This window comes from Camelina sativa, chromosome 4 (genome assembly GCF_000633955.1).
Source record: "Camelina sativa cultivar DH55 chromosome 4, Cs, whole genome shotgun sequence".
In the NCBI taxonomy this organism is placed as follows: Eukaryota; Viridiplantae; Streptophyta; class Magnoliopsida; order Brassicales; family Brassicaceae; genus Camelina; species Camelina sativa.
The window spans coordinates 9,406,106-9,422,653 of record NC_025688.1 but is presented as its reverse complement, the minus strand read 5'-3'; the positions used below and the strand labels follow the sequence as shown (position 1 = coordinate 9,422,653).

General features: G+C 33.2%; 2 protein-coding genes across 3 annotated transcripts; both read left to right on the top strand.

Annotated features, from left to right (window-relative positions):
• Positions 1,050–3,613, top strand: LOC104780158 (V-type proton ATPase subunit d1). Its single transcript, XM_010504637.2, has 10 exons — positions 1,050–1,342; positions 1,631–1,751; positions 1,905–2,012; positions 2,108–2,210; positions 2,326–2,406; positions 2,528–2,613; positions 2,707–2,766; positions 2,853–2,901; positions 2,984–3,118; positions 3,249–3,613. The coding sequence occupies exons 1-10, from the start codon at positions 1,162–1,164 to the stop codon at positions 3,378–3,380; spliced, it is 1,056 nt and encodes a 351-aa protein (XP_010502939.1). The 5' UTR covers positions 1,050–1,161; the 3' UTR covers positions 3,381–3,613.
• LOC104780157 (50S ribosomal protein L4) lies at positions 11,091–13,354 on the top strand. 2 transcript variants are annotated; one of them, XM_010504635.2, is made up of 9 exons: positions 11,091–11,190; positions 11,354–11,467; positions 11,559–11,617; positions 11,705–11,822; positions 12,107–12,255; positions 12,349–12,456; positions 12,542–12,661; positions 12,778–12,951; positions 13,044–13,354. In XM_010504635.2, exons 2-9 carry the CDS (start codon positions 11,392–11,394, stop codon positions 13,143–13,145), a joined length of 906 nt encoding a protein of 301 aa, XP_010502937.1. In that variant the 5' UTR covers positions 11,091–11,190; positions 11,354–11,391; the 3' UTR covers positions 13,146–13,354. The 2 variants fall into 2 exon arrangements, with proteins under 2 accessions (XP_010502937.1, XP_010502936.1); XM_010504634.2 differs by having other exon boundaries at positions 11,091–11,201.

Sequence of the window (16,548 nt, the reverse complement as noted above, 5' to 3'; positions counted from 1 at the left end):
AAAAAAAAAAAAAAAAAAAAACATAATGAAGAAGATGATGATCTTCAACCAGAATCTGATGGAACAAAACAGAGAATTGAATTCCAAACAGAGAACGAATTTGATGATACAACTGAATATTATTGTAATGAATCTTACATTTGAATACTGACTCCTAGCTCAAATACAGAAACATGAAAAGACAAATCTTGAAATGAACGGGAGAGAGATTATCAGAAACTCAATCCTTAGTTCCCCACAATTTTTTCGAAAGGAAGACCATAATAAGACATAAATCTCAATGCTGCAACTAAAATCAAATAGAACCAAATCATCAAGGAGAGATATATAACAGTAGATTCATAAATCACAAGGAATAATTCTTCTTCATCTCTACCGCCAAGTATAATCCCACTGCGACTGCCGCAGTCGTCGTAGTCACTTGCCGCCGGTGATTGTTCTTCATGAATCTGGAGTAATAAGTCGTTAGTGAGTGGTGATTGTTCTTCGTGTATCCAAAATGGAAGAACACATGTGAGGTTGTCTCTATATCTAACCAAATCTCCGCTTAAAAGGTCAGAATTCATTATTCACAATTTACACTAACAATTCTTTCACATTCTTGTTAAATCATGTTGCTTTAAAAAATTCTATAACATCGAATAACACTAGAATTTAAAAAAATGATTAAAAGTACTAATCCAATAATACCAAAATTTAAAAGAATTTATAAAACGTGTAAATGAATAACACTGGAATTTGAATATTCTAATAAATTCCTTCACATTCCAGTGTCCAATACCCCCTAAAAAAGTTTGTTATTTAAATAAAAAAACGTTCAGATGAGAAATGAATAAAGTGACTGTGTATCAGAAATCAAAAGTAGGATGTGTTGTAAATTTCTAATTGGTTTGATATATTTTGTTTGTTTGTAATATCCGAATTAATATCAACCAATTTAGACGAAAAAAAAATAGAAACTAAAAAAAATAACCGCTGAAGACCGGTTTAGCAGACCGGTTTAGATATACCGCTGAAGGAAATCCAATCAATTTCAAAGAGTTATCTTCTTCTTCGCTATCGGCAATCAATCTCTGTATCGATTTCTTCTTTTCTGCAGATCAGATCTCTCCCGCCACAAATCATTGAGATCTGAATTAGCCCTACGATCAGGAGAGAAATATGTACGGATTCGAGGCGCTTACGTTCAACATCCATGGCGGATATTTGGAGGCGATCGTTAGGGGTCACCGTGCTGGGCTTCTCACCACCGCCGATTACAATAACTTATGTCAGTGTGAGAACCTAGACGACATCAAGATGCATCTCTCTGCTACCAAATACGGCTCTTATCTCCAGAACGGTTCGTCATGATGATCCTTCATTGTCTCAAATTTTTTTGACTCTGTAATACGAATTTTTGATGATTTGAATTTGAATTTTGTTTCATTGCCTATGGGTTTCTGGGTTTTAGGTACTTGAAACGCTCCTCTCCAAATTTGATCTGCGAATTGAAATTTTTTTGATTTGAAATTGAAGGATCTGAAATGTGTTGTGTAGACTAGACATTGGTTCCTTGAGTCTCTGTATCTGGATTTTTCTATTAAGATTACTGTTGTTGTGGTAGCTGAATCGTTGTTTTCTAATGCAGAGCCGTCACCTCTGCATACCACCACAATTGTGGAGAAGTGTACCCTCAAGCTTGTTGATGACTACAAGCACATGCTCTGCCAAGCTACTGAGCCAATGTCTACCTTTTTGGAGTACATCAGGTAATGTCTGAGATGTTTACAGACTGTTTCAGTGTACGAAATTTAGTCTAAGATTTGTTACTTTCACTATGTTGAAGGTGAAGATTATGATCATTCTGAAATGATCTGTTAAACTTAAGACGCTGGCATTTAAGATATTGGTTTTGTATGCAGATATGGCCACATGATTGACAATGTCGTGCTCATTGTCACTGGAACCCTGCACGAGAGAGACGTTCAAGAGTTGCTCGAGAAATGTCACCCTTTAGGCATGTTCGACAGGTGACCTTTTGCATCCCCTTACCTGCTGCTTCAAACCCCTTTTCTTCTTTTTTCACTTTTATGCTTTTCTCATCATTCTCTCTCATTTTTGCCAGTATTGCTACACTAGCAGTTGCTCAGAACATGAGGGAACTCTATAGGTTGGTGCTTGTCGACACTCCTCTGGCTCCATACTTTTCTGAATGCCTAACATCAGAGGTTCAAAGCTCATGGATTTATTTATTCTAGTTTTTGCTTTCAATCAATCTTGTGCAATTTGTTTTCTAGTTTCTGTTATGAATGTAGTATCACATGCATATCGTATTATTTGTAGGATCTCGACGACATGAACATAGAGATTATGAGGAATACTCTCTACAAAGCATACCTTGAGGATTTTTACAAGTTTTGCCAGGTGCTTAGTCGATTTCTAGATCTATGTTTTTGAAAATTCAGAATCTTCTCGTAAAACAAAATGTCAGAATCTAGCTAACCCCCGCCCCTATTTTTTTTTGGTTGTCATGTATGCGAAATAGAAACTTGGTGGGGCAACATCAGAGATTATGTCTGACCTTTTAGCCTTTGAAGCCGACAGGAGAGCAGTGAATATCACCATCAATAGGTAACTAATTCGTGCTTGGAAACCACAAGATGTTTGCATCGCTTTGATGTTTTGTTTATACAGGCACTGAAACTTGTTTTCTTTGCTATACAGTATTGGCACTGAGCTTACAAGAGAAGACAGGAAGAAGCTGTACTCTAACTTCGGTCTCCTGTAAGAAGCATTCTACAGTCCAATGATATATTCCATTCAATGGTTGTATGTATTTCTCACCATGGTTTTGATCTTTGCTTCTGAAGCTATCCGTATGGCCACGAGGAGCTTGCTATCTGCGAGGATATAGATCAGGTAAATCCACTAGCTAATACATTTATAATTATATAACATTTACGAATATAGCTCAATGAATCCCATTGTCATTCCCCTTTAGGTTCGTGGTGTTATGGAGAAGTACCCTCCGTATCAAGCTATATTCTCTAAAATGTCTTATGGAGAGAGCCAGATGCTCGACAAGGCATTTTATGAAGAAGAAGTCAGAAGGCTTTGTTTAGCCTTTGAGCAGCAGGTTTGTTTCCCTCTTCCCAAATGAACCGCAAAGAACTTTCCTGTAGAACTGAAGTTGTTTTATAGCTGTTTCTCAATTCAGCTTTAATACTAAGTTACTAACAGTGGTTGCTTAAACATGACATCTGCAGTTCCATTATGCCGTTTTCTTTGCGTACATGAGGTTGAGGGAGCAGGAGATCAGGAACCTGATGTGGATATCCGAATGTGTTGCACAGAACCAGAAGTCTAGGATCCACGACAGTGTTGTCTACATGTTCTGAGTCTGGTAAGAAGTCGAAAACACATAAACAATTTGTGAAATCTGTTTGAAAAAGTGGAGAATAAGAAAAACCCATATTGTTGTTGTTGGGTTTCTTCGTCACTCCTCTTAACCAGGGAAATCTGCTGTACTATCTTACGGTTCACATTCACTGTTTATGTTGCTTTGCGGGCGTGCGTGTATTAAATCTTCCCCAATAAGAATATTTATTTCCTATTTGTTTGTTTTTGGCCATCTTCTTGCTTAGTTCTCTATTGTCGACTAATGAACTCTTGTAATAATATCAAATTATTTTTGGCGGCCATTAACATCTTGTTCAGCTTAAAGTCGTCTTCGGAGTGATGAAAATCTTATAAAAATAGTTGTGATGAAAATCACACATGAGATATGTGGATAGGTGTTACTCCATGAAATACTTAAAAGCCTTGCTTTGATAGATCATATATTGCTTTAAGTGAAGTATCACATTACACAACTGTACACTACACAATGAAACACATATGAAGGATTTTTTTTTTGTTGTCATTTTCTATTTCAAGCTTAACCTTTCTCTCATCATCAACTCGACTATTGTTCACTAAACTCATTCGAAGAAGAATACATTGCTTCTTTTGTAACTTTGATGTCTTGCTCATTTTGGATATTTCATGGAGAACAGTACAGAAACAATCAAAGAAAGGCTCTTTAAATGATCCAAGAAGTAATTTTATCGAAGGTACATGATCTTTCAAGTCATAGGTTGGGTGTGGCTTAAGCTGAATTCCAACCATTGACGTGACGACGTAGACACACCACACCATAATTATCTTCTTTATACTTTAAAAAGCTCATATTAGCGTAACGTAATCAAAACCCATTGCAAGACACCTTTTTGGTTTACGGGTTCTTAGTACGCTATATATAGAGCTGATGTATACGGATGAGGAAAATGATACTGGTGTGGTGTGGTGTGTTTGTGCGGTCACATCTCTTATGTTTGGAATTTCTAGCTCGACTCACACCGACCTGTAACTTGCAGCAATGCGCTTCCCTTTGCTGGACTAACTTCTTGGATCAATCAAAGACCCTTCCTTTAATCGATCCCTTTGTTCTTCTCTATAAAATATCCTATAACATTACTCACATACATCTTCGCTTACGACGTCTTAAACGATGAAACACATATGTAGCTTTTTTACCTTTTTCGTAACAAGCAAGACATGAAGCACATATTATTCTTTAAATGAGTTCATCCATATCCTTTTTGTGTCTATTAGTATCCTGCAAGATAAATAGATAGATAAAAAAGGTGGAAAATGGGAAAGCTTTTGCCCCAAAAATTGTTAACAATTCCAAATCTTTGATATATATTTTTGAGAGATAAAATTCCTGAACAGAAATTAAAATCTCATGTCAAATGTGGAAAACTGCAATAATATATGGTTAGAGTAAAAAGTTGTTACGTAGTTAAATCAAATTTTAGATTTCGTTATTCGTAAAAACCTTTATCGGCAACTATGGATGGGCCGGATGGCTATCTATTTTATTCTTCTCTAATTATGCTTCACACTATCCTGAAATCACATAATAAAACAATTTTTTCTTAGATCTGATATAAAAACTCCACTAAATCACTCAATACCCATTTATTTATCAAAGCATGTTTTTGTAGTTGGAAAAAAGGCATGGGAAGAGTATAAAAAATAAAATCAAAGTACATACCGTTTAATAATAAAGATTAGAAGAAAGAGACAAAAGCAAATAAGATTAGAACAATAGAAAAAGAAGAGTATGCACTATAACGCATAGTCTTGGTGGTCATGACGATACTACACATGCTTTGAGAAATGAGAACCCTGCAGAAGAACTTTAAGACTGTGTGTAATTTTGTTGTTCCATCATTCTACTTCTTCTTTGTATAGTCAAATAGTCAAACATTTATTTCTATTCTTTGCAATGATGAATTAGAAACCTCTTATATGGTAAATTTATAGAAATTCATAACCATATTATATGGTAAAAATATCATGTTATATTTGATAATAATGTTATTTCCTATATTCTCACAAATGTGTTCAGTCAAACTCTTATTCGTCGATTCTAAAATATTATCATGCTCACGATCAATTATTTAATATCATACGAAAAAGCCACCAAATTCTCGGATTGTATAGATCTTAAAACGATCAATAATTTAGATTTACATACGAATCCATCAAATTGCATCAAATTAATACAAATCCTAGTCCTAAAAATAAAAGGACTCATTCAAATAAAATTGTGGGGATATCTATACTATTAATTAATTGGGGAGTACAAAAGCAGAAAAAAAAAAACTTTACAAAAATTTCATTACATACCCCCACGAAAACAGAAAACGAAAACAAAAAAAAACCAAATCAAGGGCGAAGAGGTAAACTAACTGAACAAAAACATGCAGATCTTTAATGACCCGGTATTACCTTATTCGGATCGTGTGTAAGATACAAGTGTATCCCAACATATTGGATCCACTGGGAGAAACGAACTTTTTGGTAGCGCGCTTGTTAAATGTTGGTCTATATAATAAGATTTAGTCGATATTAACCCTATTATAATCATCAAATACCAACATTACATTGATACCAAAAATCTTCACATAGATAAAAAAAAAATACCAACATTACCCATAAATATCTTTCATGGCGTTAGATAATTAGTGGATACTCGATAGTAGCTTTACTATAATCACCAAATACAATAGAACCTCTATATATTAATACTTTTTAAGTTAATACTTACTATAAATTAATATTTTTTTACAGTTCCGAGTTGTGCCGGTATAAAAAATGACACAATTCGATAAAAAAATAAGATAATACTTTTTTTGAAATTTTATGTAAAAATATGGTCTCATAAACATCATAAATTAATATTGATATAACAATAAGAAAATTTAGTGAAATATGACTCTATTGTTGTTTACCTATTCTTGAATTTGTATTCATATTGAAACTCATCTATAATCTTTCTCACTGCATCAAAAATTTTTTGTGTTGTTTTCTCAAATTACATCCCAAAATTGTGGCGCTAACTAGACGCGATAGTTGCTTCTTTACGTGTAATTGGTTATAAAGATAGCGCAATATCTTCTTGGACTTCATCATGAAGGATAGTAACATCAATTTCTTATAAGTCCAAACTTCTAAATATTTATTATTTTCACCTGGATAATCTAGTAAACTATTGACATCCATCATATTACGATAGCCAAAATTATAAATTAAAAAAATTCTAGTGAATTATAATAAATGTATGTTATTTTTAATAGAGAATGTTCAAAGCTATGAAAATGAAAAAAATATTTTCATAAATTAATATTTTCTTAATTTATCGATAAATTAATAATTATTAATTTATCGATAGATTAAAACCTCTATAAATTAATAAAATTATATGGTCTCGACTTTATAAATTTATAGAGATTTTAGTGTACCAACATTACCCATAAATATCTTCTATGGCGTTAGATAAGTGGTCCATACTACTCTTGCTTTCACCCACCAAAATAAATACCTAGATTCGTTTCAAAGAGAGACAGTCACTCGCTCTCTCATTCCTCTCCGACTCAAATTTTATCTTTATCTCCGAGATTACTGTGACGACAAATCGTTTTTACAGAGAAAATGGTGAGCAGAGGAAATCTCCGATCATCATTTCCGTGCGCGTTTTCTATACTCATAGTTTTCCAAATCTGATGTGTTTATTTCTTTTTTTTTCTACCTCAGGTTGTACTTCAAGAGTTCAAGGAAGCAGAGATCAGTGACAAGGACTCTCTTCTTCTGGTATACTTTAGTTGATTATTTTGTTTTTTTGGTTAATATGAAAAATTGTGAACTGTTTCCTCGTTTCTTCGTTTCTACGCGTTAATCTGCTGGAGTTTGTAGCTCGATCGTATACACTGACGTGCGCATCTTTGTTTTTTTCATATACCCAATTTTATTCCAAACATAGTCATGTCAACTCTATATAAGACTAGTAAACTATATGAGATGACCATGGCCATAATACAAAGCATATTTTGCTTCACTGATCTGCAATATGCGAAAACAAAATCTATATACATTTGAATGCTACAAAAACATATGAAAAATCAAAAAATTAGAGCAAAAGATGAAATTGAGTTGTGAAGTGATTTTAGTGTAATGGCAGGAGGTAAGTCTATTTGTAAAAGGCACCATCATATTTGGGATCGAATTCCAGTTCCTATGAATGTAGGAATTTAGCTAATGGGCTGGCCAGTTGTAGCCCAATAGTTGACCGAAAAAAGATAAAATTGAGTTAAAGGTGTAGATGGAAAATAAAATACAAGTGATAATAATAAAATCAAAAATAATGGAAACATGCCCAAAACTAAGTCTTTGACTTATGGGCTTTTTAAAAAAAACTTGATGACCCAAAAAAGACCCGACCCGTTTCGGAATGACCTGATTCAGAAGTCTCATGAGTAAACCTTCACTGAATCTCGTCCTTGATTAGTCGCTGTCGTCTATCTTGTGACCGGTGAGTGTTCCTTGAGATCTCTATTATCGAAAATGCATGTGGACTGGTTTTGATTTCTACTTCTGAGGCCCTGTTCGTTTCTCTATTAAGATGGATCATCTCAAAGGAGATGAAAAATGATGTTCGTTTTTGACCATTTATAGGAGCATTTAGATGAATCAGTTGGATGATTTATATCAAACTCATCCAAAAAATGTGAAAAATCTGGATGAGTCTGATCGGACCATTCAACTGTAGCTGGTTCAGCCAAAACTCAAAAATGTCTAAAATACTCTCGATTAATTTAGAAAATTACACCACACAACCTGCCCCTTCTTCATCTCTCTCGTGCTCGACCAAAGAAGAGAAATTAGGGTTTTCGGATTCTCAATTCCAAGCACTCCTCTTTATTGTCTCGCCGAATCTCTCATCGGAGTTTTGGTTTGTTCTTCGCTTTCTCTCTCTACCTCTGGTGGGTTTGTCTAAATTTCACTTGTTTTAAATCTTGCTCCAGAATTCGATATTAGTACCAGTTTGAATGATTAGAAGTGCTTTAATTCTATTACTAGGATTAGGAATTAATAATTTAGTGGTTTTGATGAGTCTAGAGCTTGTAATTGTTGATGCCAACAACATGTTTGATGAAATGCTTCAGAGAATCAGTTGGTTGGTTTGATAATGGGTTTATACGAAAAAGAATTGTGTTATTGTTGGTCTTTAATTGAAAATTTGGTACTGGTTTTGTTTTGAACTCTAGTGTTAGCTTGACTGATCGGAGTTCAATTTTATAGTTTCTACTGAATTAAGTGATTGTCCCATTGTTTAAAGGTAACTCCGATTGATTAAAGTTGTTGGTTTTAGCTTTGGTCTTGGATAGCAGATAAATAACGATCATTGTTCAAAGCTTTACTGTGTTTATATGTGTTGAAACTTGAAACAGTAGAAGTTGAGGAAAGTATGGATCTCTCTCTACCTATGAGACAAAACAAACCACTAAATTTGGTTCTCTATGGGAGATCTTGAATACATAAAGCATTGTAGTGTGTGTTGTGTGGTCCTGTTTTCTTCATAAGTAGTTAGGTGAGAGCTGATGGTAGTTTAAAGAGTGTCTAATGTGACGTACAGAATACTTCTTTTTGGTGCTTAGGGAGAGATTATATTATTGATCCGAGTTAGTACGTATTACGGTTCTATGGTTGGCTTTGTTTGTGTGGACGCTTCTACAGATTTTAAAGCATCATTTTGATGACCTCTAGCATGACATTAGATTCGAGGTTTCTTTCAAATTTATCTTTTTTCATGAAGCTTTTCATCATTAATTGACTGATGAGTCTTATGTTCCTTTCTTTTGTATTAGGAAAACTCATACCGAAATACATACTGTATTAATCACTAGAATCTACAAAAATTTGGATTTTTTAAATGTAAATTAAATAAAAACGTTATGAGGTAACCAAGTTACAAACTATAAAACACTTTAGGAAAGGATATTTCAAATATTTCTTCCAAAAGTTATTTTGACTTGAAACATCGCAAATAGATACTCCTTTGAACTCTGAGTTACCCCAACTGTTATAGCTACTATTAGGTCTTTATTTAGCAGAAACTTTTATAATAGAAAGTTAATTAGTCAAATTATATCAATTTTGTACGGCATCAAATTAGTTATTGGTCTATGTTGTCTCCTTTTTTCCTCATTTTTGACTGTTTATGTCACATTCTAACGACGTGAATGGAAGCACTCCAAAAGTGCGTATTTCAAGACTTGGAAAAAAAAATTACATCAAATGTCACCAATTTCTTTTAATGATTTGCGTTTTTCCTGAAAATAACATATATGCGTTTTTCAAAACAAGGTAGTTAACTTATGGACCGTTTTTCTTTACATGTTTATCAATTACCCTGTGGATTATCTCAAAAAACGCTTTGAATATAACAAATATTTATTTATTTGTTTTATTTACTTAATTTATGAATAATAATAAGCAAAATGGTTTTGGAAAAATTGAGAAGAGAGACCCAACTCTCACTTCTCCAATCAGTCCATCCAGATATTTGGCTTTTTATTTGATTTGAAGAAATTGCAGTCAGCGAATGATGAAAGTTTGATGGCATTTTGTACCAATCTTGAGAATTCTCTAACTCATGGGAAACTTTCGAATATTGTTGGTCATGATCTGTTTTGTGAACTAAAGATTCTAAGAGAAGCTTTACCAACAGGAACTAAGAAGCCAATTCAAGTGTTAGACTTCTTGAAACAGGTTGAAGATTGTTATCTTAATGCATGGATCGATTATCGAATCTTGATGACGATTCCAGTTTCAGTTGCATCTGTTGAGAGAAGCTTTTCAAAGCTGAAGTTGATAAAATTTTATCTTCATTGAGTATGTCACAAGAAAGAGTAAGTGACTTGGCTATCTTGTCTATCGAAAGGGAGCTGCTTAAGAGTGTTGACTTCGAGAGTTTGGTTAACGATTTTGTAGCACAAAAAGGAAGAAAAGTTATGTTTTAGAATTAAGATTTGGGTTCTACTCTTGTTATCTTGTTCAATCCATATCTCCTTTGCTTTTATAATTTGTTCAACTAGGCTTCCTCTCAATCCTGGTTTGGCTCAATCCTGGAAATACGGCACACCTATTCACTTGCTTCCTCAACAAGCAATTAACCAAATAAATAAGAAACAAAATAACTCAAAACAGATTATAAAAGCAACGCATGTTACTCTTTAATACTCTTGTAGCTACCACACTAGTTGACTTCATATACTTGTTCGGCCTTTACAGATGTTTAAATGCATCTTCAAGTCTTGTATTGACTAACGAAGAAGCACCCTTTAATGCGAATCTGCTAACACCTATCTTATTGGCTACTTCAATCAAATAATGGATTATGTTTGAAAAAATCTATGATTAGGATAACATCCTATTATAGACTACGTGAAAAGATTATTCAAGAACAATGAATAAACTTGTAATGAAAAAATGAAAATTCATGGCTTAGAGTTTTTGATTGGTGATATAATTGCCAATTTTTTGCAAATATTTTGAGTTTGTTTTGTATAGGAGGTTATTTGTTACTTTTCAAAGTAAAGGTGCAACTGACAATAAAATATTAAAATTGACCTGGAGATTAGGGGGGTATTTGTCATATCTAAAATGTGACAGCATAATTAAGAAAAACAAAAAGGACTCTGACTCCTAAACAGTAATATACATATGATTTAAAAACCTCGTAACCTTCTTCACCCCCTCTACTAACTCTCTCAGTCGCAAAAAACCGCCGCCGCATCTCCACGGCCGTCTTATCACCGGGTAATCCATAGGTACTACTTCAATGTCATTCAGGTCTTGTTTATTAATCAAAAGATGAGTTGCATTAAGAATTTTGGATCCATCGAATCTGACTTCTTTCTCTCTTCTATATATTAATCGCTCGAATCAGCCTTTGATAGAAATTGGGTTTTTCGTGTTGTAGATGAGCAGCTAGGGTTCTTTTTTATTGCTTCAGAGATTATGGCTGCTTCAATCTCAAGAAGGATCTTTCGCACTTTGGGATCCTTAACAGCTCTAGGACGAGTCTCTTCACCAAGTATTTATCTCATCTTCTTCACTCGTGTCAAAATGTGATTTTTTGTATGTTTTTGTTTCCTTGATCTCTTTGATTGTTTCTCTGTGAACAGATTTGCCTGTGAATACATCTGGAAATGGTTTAGCTTCTCTTACTAGTGATCATCTCAAGGTCATCTACTTGAGTTTGTCATCTTCCTGAGTATTTTTCGTTATTTTTATAGTTGTCTGGGTTTCATCTCTGTTAAATCAATTGCAGAATGGAATGGCTTTATTTTCCAACCGGAAGTTCTCGACTTCTATTTTGACTCCTGATGATACGTTTCCTTCTGATTTACTTACGCAAAAGACCGTGCTTACGCCAGACCGAACCATAGGTATCGTCTATGTTTCGTTTTCAAGCTAATTCCATAACTCTGTATCTTTCATACGCTTTTTACTGAGAATTTATGGGAATTTATGTTGGAGAAATTTAGTTACTTTATGTTTTGAGAGGAGTTCCAGGCCTCATTTAGCTTATTACGTGAAGGTTTAACTTAGGTTTGGTTGCCATTGTTTCTCTCTTGAGACGTGTTTAAAATTTCTGAACGATGATCTTTTCCTTATTGCTTCTCTCTTTTTAAAACTTCTGGACTGGTTCTGGTATTGATACTTTCCATAGGACAATACCAAGACTTGGTCATTCCGGTGACAAATTTTCAGAACGAGGACAAGGGTTTCATGGTGTTAGCAGGTGATGTCTTTGATGTTCCAATAAGGAAAGATATCATTCACAATGTCGTGCGATGGCAGCTTGCTAAACGCCAGCAGGTAACTAATTAGTAATCAATCTCACAGTGCCTTAATTTAGTCGTATAAGCAAACAATCAATAAGTGTGTGACACTTTGTTGGTTGATATTTAGGGAACTCATTCGACCAAAACATTGAGTGAAGTTAGTGGAACTGGTAGAAAGCCATGGAATCAGAAGGGTACAGGTCGAGCTAGACATGGTACGCTGCGTGGTCCGCAGGTAAATTACTTTATTTTTATTTTTTAAGATTTCTTGCCATCATATATATAGCTAGCTCTCTGATTGAACTTTATTGAACCCTTAGTTCCGAGGTGGTTGTGTGATGCATGGACCCAAACCGAGAAGCCATGCGATAAAGATGAATAAGCAGGTCCGACGGCTTGGACTGAAAATAGCATTGACAGCTCGAGCCGCAGAAGGAAAAGTCAGTCTCTTTCTCTTCTTAATCACAACTTGTGCTCTTGATCGTCCATCATAACTGTGCCTTTGTTATTAAACTGGTCTTATTATTGTATCTGATGGTTGGGGAAATTTATGCAGCTCCTCGTGTTTGATGATTTGGCATTGCCTACGCATAAAACAAAGAACATTGTGAATTATTACAATCAGATGGAGAAGACAAAGAAAGTCCTTGTTGTAGAAGGTGGTCCTATTGATGAAAAGCTGAAGCTAGCCACCCAGAATCTACATTATGTCAACATAATTCCATCAATAGTAAGTTATAGATAATCACATATCAAACCTTGCGGTTCCTCGACTTTAATGGATTAGCGAATCTTGAACCTTGTTTATGTAACGCTTTGCAGGGGCTAAATGTTTACAGCATTCTGCTACATGATACGCTTGTGATGTCCCGTGATGCTGTGGATAAGATCGTTGAGCGCATGCACACTCCTATAAACCGTTAAAGAGAGCTGCATGAAGCATTGTGATGTCCCGTGATGTTGTGGACTAGATCACAGCATGTATTTTCTGTACCGGCAATTTTATTTTGGTTTAGAGGCCTCCTATGGTTATTATCACACTGGTTTGTTAGCATGATTGAGTTTTTAAATAATGAACTGGTATACTATTTCTATGTGTTTTAGACGTTCAATTACTTGGGCATTTAGTGATTCTGAAAAGTGTTTTTTGATGTCGAAAGAAAGCTTCTATCAAAATGTATTACGTAAACCATTCATACAATTTTGATAAAGATCGTCTCTGACAATGTGCTACGCTCCCAAAGAAAACTCAACAACAAAACCGCATCCAAAATCTATATAAAACTCTATTCTATTAATGCAAAGGTCGCAATCTTTGTTCCTTTTGATTTGGAGTTTTGTGTCAAGCAAATGTAAATCAACAATATAATTCAAGAAATTCTTAAATATTAAAAGATCCTACAATATTAATCTGCCCAATATAGGTTTTACAATATTAATTTCTATTTTCATAGAAAGAGCGCTAAAAACTTATTTCTTTTGATGTTCCCCCATTTAATACTAATTATCTTCTAAACTAGGTTTTGAACCCACGCTACGCGTGGGTTTATTGGATATATTTCGATAAAAATTATATATGATTGATTACGGTAATAAAATATTATCTCATAAAAAAAATTAAAATTAGTACTAAGGAAAAAAAAAAATTTCAGATACATAATTTTTTAAAATATAAAAATCAGTTGTGTTATAAAATCAAATCTGATAAAAAAAATTATAAATTTAACTTGACGTCCAGAAGAGGCAAATCAAACTGATGACCTTATATATCCTAAACCATTTTCTTTGACCACCAGAAAAACGAAATAATTTTATAATCATGAATTTAACTCGTTTTCATATTTAATTGATCGCTACCATCTATGTTTTCATGTTTTTTATTCAATGTTTTCTTATTCTTCATATTCTTTGTTGTCATTTTCATTGTCAAATTTTGTGTTAATTGTCATCGTAACTTTTACCATTTGGTTCTTCGTTATACTCTTTTTCTTCTTCTTCCTCGTCAACTTCTTCACATTCTTCCACTGGAAAACCTTTTTTTAGACTACCACACAACTTGTTAACCCATCAAACTTCAAGAACAAAATCATTTCTTTTCTCATAAAATTTGTGAAATTCATGATTACCAGCATAGTCAACACATGCACCCAATTATTGACAATTTTATCCATATACTTATTTGGTTTTAGATCCACGCGTTTAGAAACTTCTCAAACCAAAATCCTTACTTGGTTTATAATATTTTAAAAACATAATAAAATATACTAATAATTATTTATTTAATATGAATCATATGATATATAGAAATATGAGTACACTATAAGAACATATTAATTATAAATAAATAATATCAATTATATTATATCATCAAATAATATCAACCGTATCATATTATCAAATAACCGTAACCGTATATAACAGTAACCGCTTGAACCGTAACCGTATTTAAACGTAACCGTTTAACCGTTTGTTAAACGGTTCTGGTTAAGGTTACAAAAATTTCTAACCATAACCGATGGTTAATAAACCTTAACCGTGACAACCGTAACCCTGGTCATGCCTATGTATAGCTAATAAAACATGTGTGTTTGTCGTCCATCTTTCTTCTTTAAACCTCAAAATTTGAGTCAAACATCAAATTAAGGTCTTGCGATGTCAATCCTTCTTCCTTAGACCCAAAAATAAAAAATTAATGAAAGAATATCAACTCATCTATAAAATCATACACAAAAATATGTTTTACAGCTCATAAGAAATAAAAAGCACAAATGTAGATAAATAAGATAATTTATGTTTTGCATCAATATTTATAATATTTTAAACTTTTAAAAGGTTTCGAAATATAAAATTTGAACCTTTTAAAAATTTTCAATATTTATAATATTTTAAACTTTTAAAATTTAAAACTTATAATATTTAAAAACTTTTTAAAAGCTAAGAACTTTTAAAAGTTTCAATATTTATAATATTTAAACTTTTAAAATTTTTAAATATTATAATATTTTTTTGAAACTGTTTAAAGTTTTAATTTGATCAAATAAAAAACCAGATCAAACCAAATAAAACTTTTAAACTTGAACGCCTGATAAATCAAGCTTTCCTGCTCATTCGTTGTTGGAAGCATATTAATCTTATTTATACTGGTTCTGAACCATTGTCTAAAAAATTTATAGCCGATGTGGGATATTTTGCTTAGTTCTTTGATTTCCATAAATTTAAAATTTTCCTTTTTCTAAAAAATTCTGTAAATTTCAAAAATGTTAATGAATGACATGTCAAATCATGATAGGTTGTTTAAAATAATTCTTAATATAGAAAATTCTGGAAATTGTATAAAATGTTAATAAGTGATATGTCAAATTTCTATTGGTTGTTTAAAATCCGATGTGGACGGTCTTAAGAGCTTTTTATTAGTATAGATGTAAAGATAGCCTCCCTAGTAATATCCCGATTAGAAAGATTTACATCTCGAATTCTCAATGTTTTCCGTGAACGAAGGTAAGATTATGGAATTTGGATTTTTCTTTTCTCAATGGATCGATATTTTGGAGATAATTATTATTTAAAAAAAGAAATCATTATTTTCTTGGTGAATAGATTTGTTCTTAGCTATCTATTATATAATGAGCCCCCTTTGTTTGTATAGATTGCTTGAAGCCTCATTCTAGTTATGAAGCCAGAAGATCAGAGATATATTTAAGAGAACGACTACAATACTACATAAATAGTGACGAAAATGTTTTCTATCCTCACTTTCCCAACTAAAGAGGAGGTAGCTTTCGAAAACTTTAATAAAGGGTAAAGAGATAATCTATATATATAAAGTTAGCTTTTTCTCATTTCTGGTGCTCTGTTTATTAAACACAATTTTCGACGTTACCCAAGTTCGTATTTGTTCGGCCTATATCTCTTAAAAAGCCCAATCTATTATTAATACATGTTTTATTTGCCGGTGAAATAAAACCTCATTCCACGAAACTTCGCTCGGCCGTCCTCCGTTGTGCGACCTGAAGCGTCGTCCCTCCCTTCTTTATTCTTTCATCCTGCTTCACCTAATGGATTTGCCACTCCTTCACACCTTTTCACTGTCTTCCATCTTTATTGTAACGTCTTCCTGTATAACGAACCGTAATTCAAGCCCCACTACTCTTTCTTCAACTGGCGTAAGTTTAAGTCCTATATAATGTCATCTCCTCCAATTTCATGCTTTTTATAATTTTCTTTCATGATGCATATTGCTATAGAATTAGTTTGGCTTCAATCTCCTCTATCTTGGTGGTGGTGAATTTAATTAAAAATTAGCCAACTTTAACTTTCCCTAAATTGT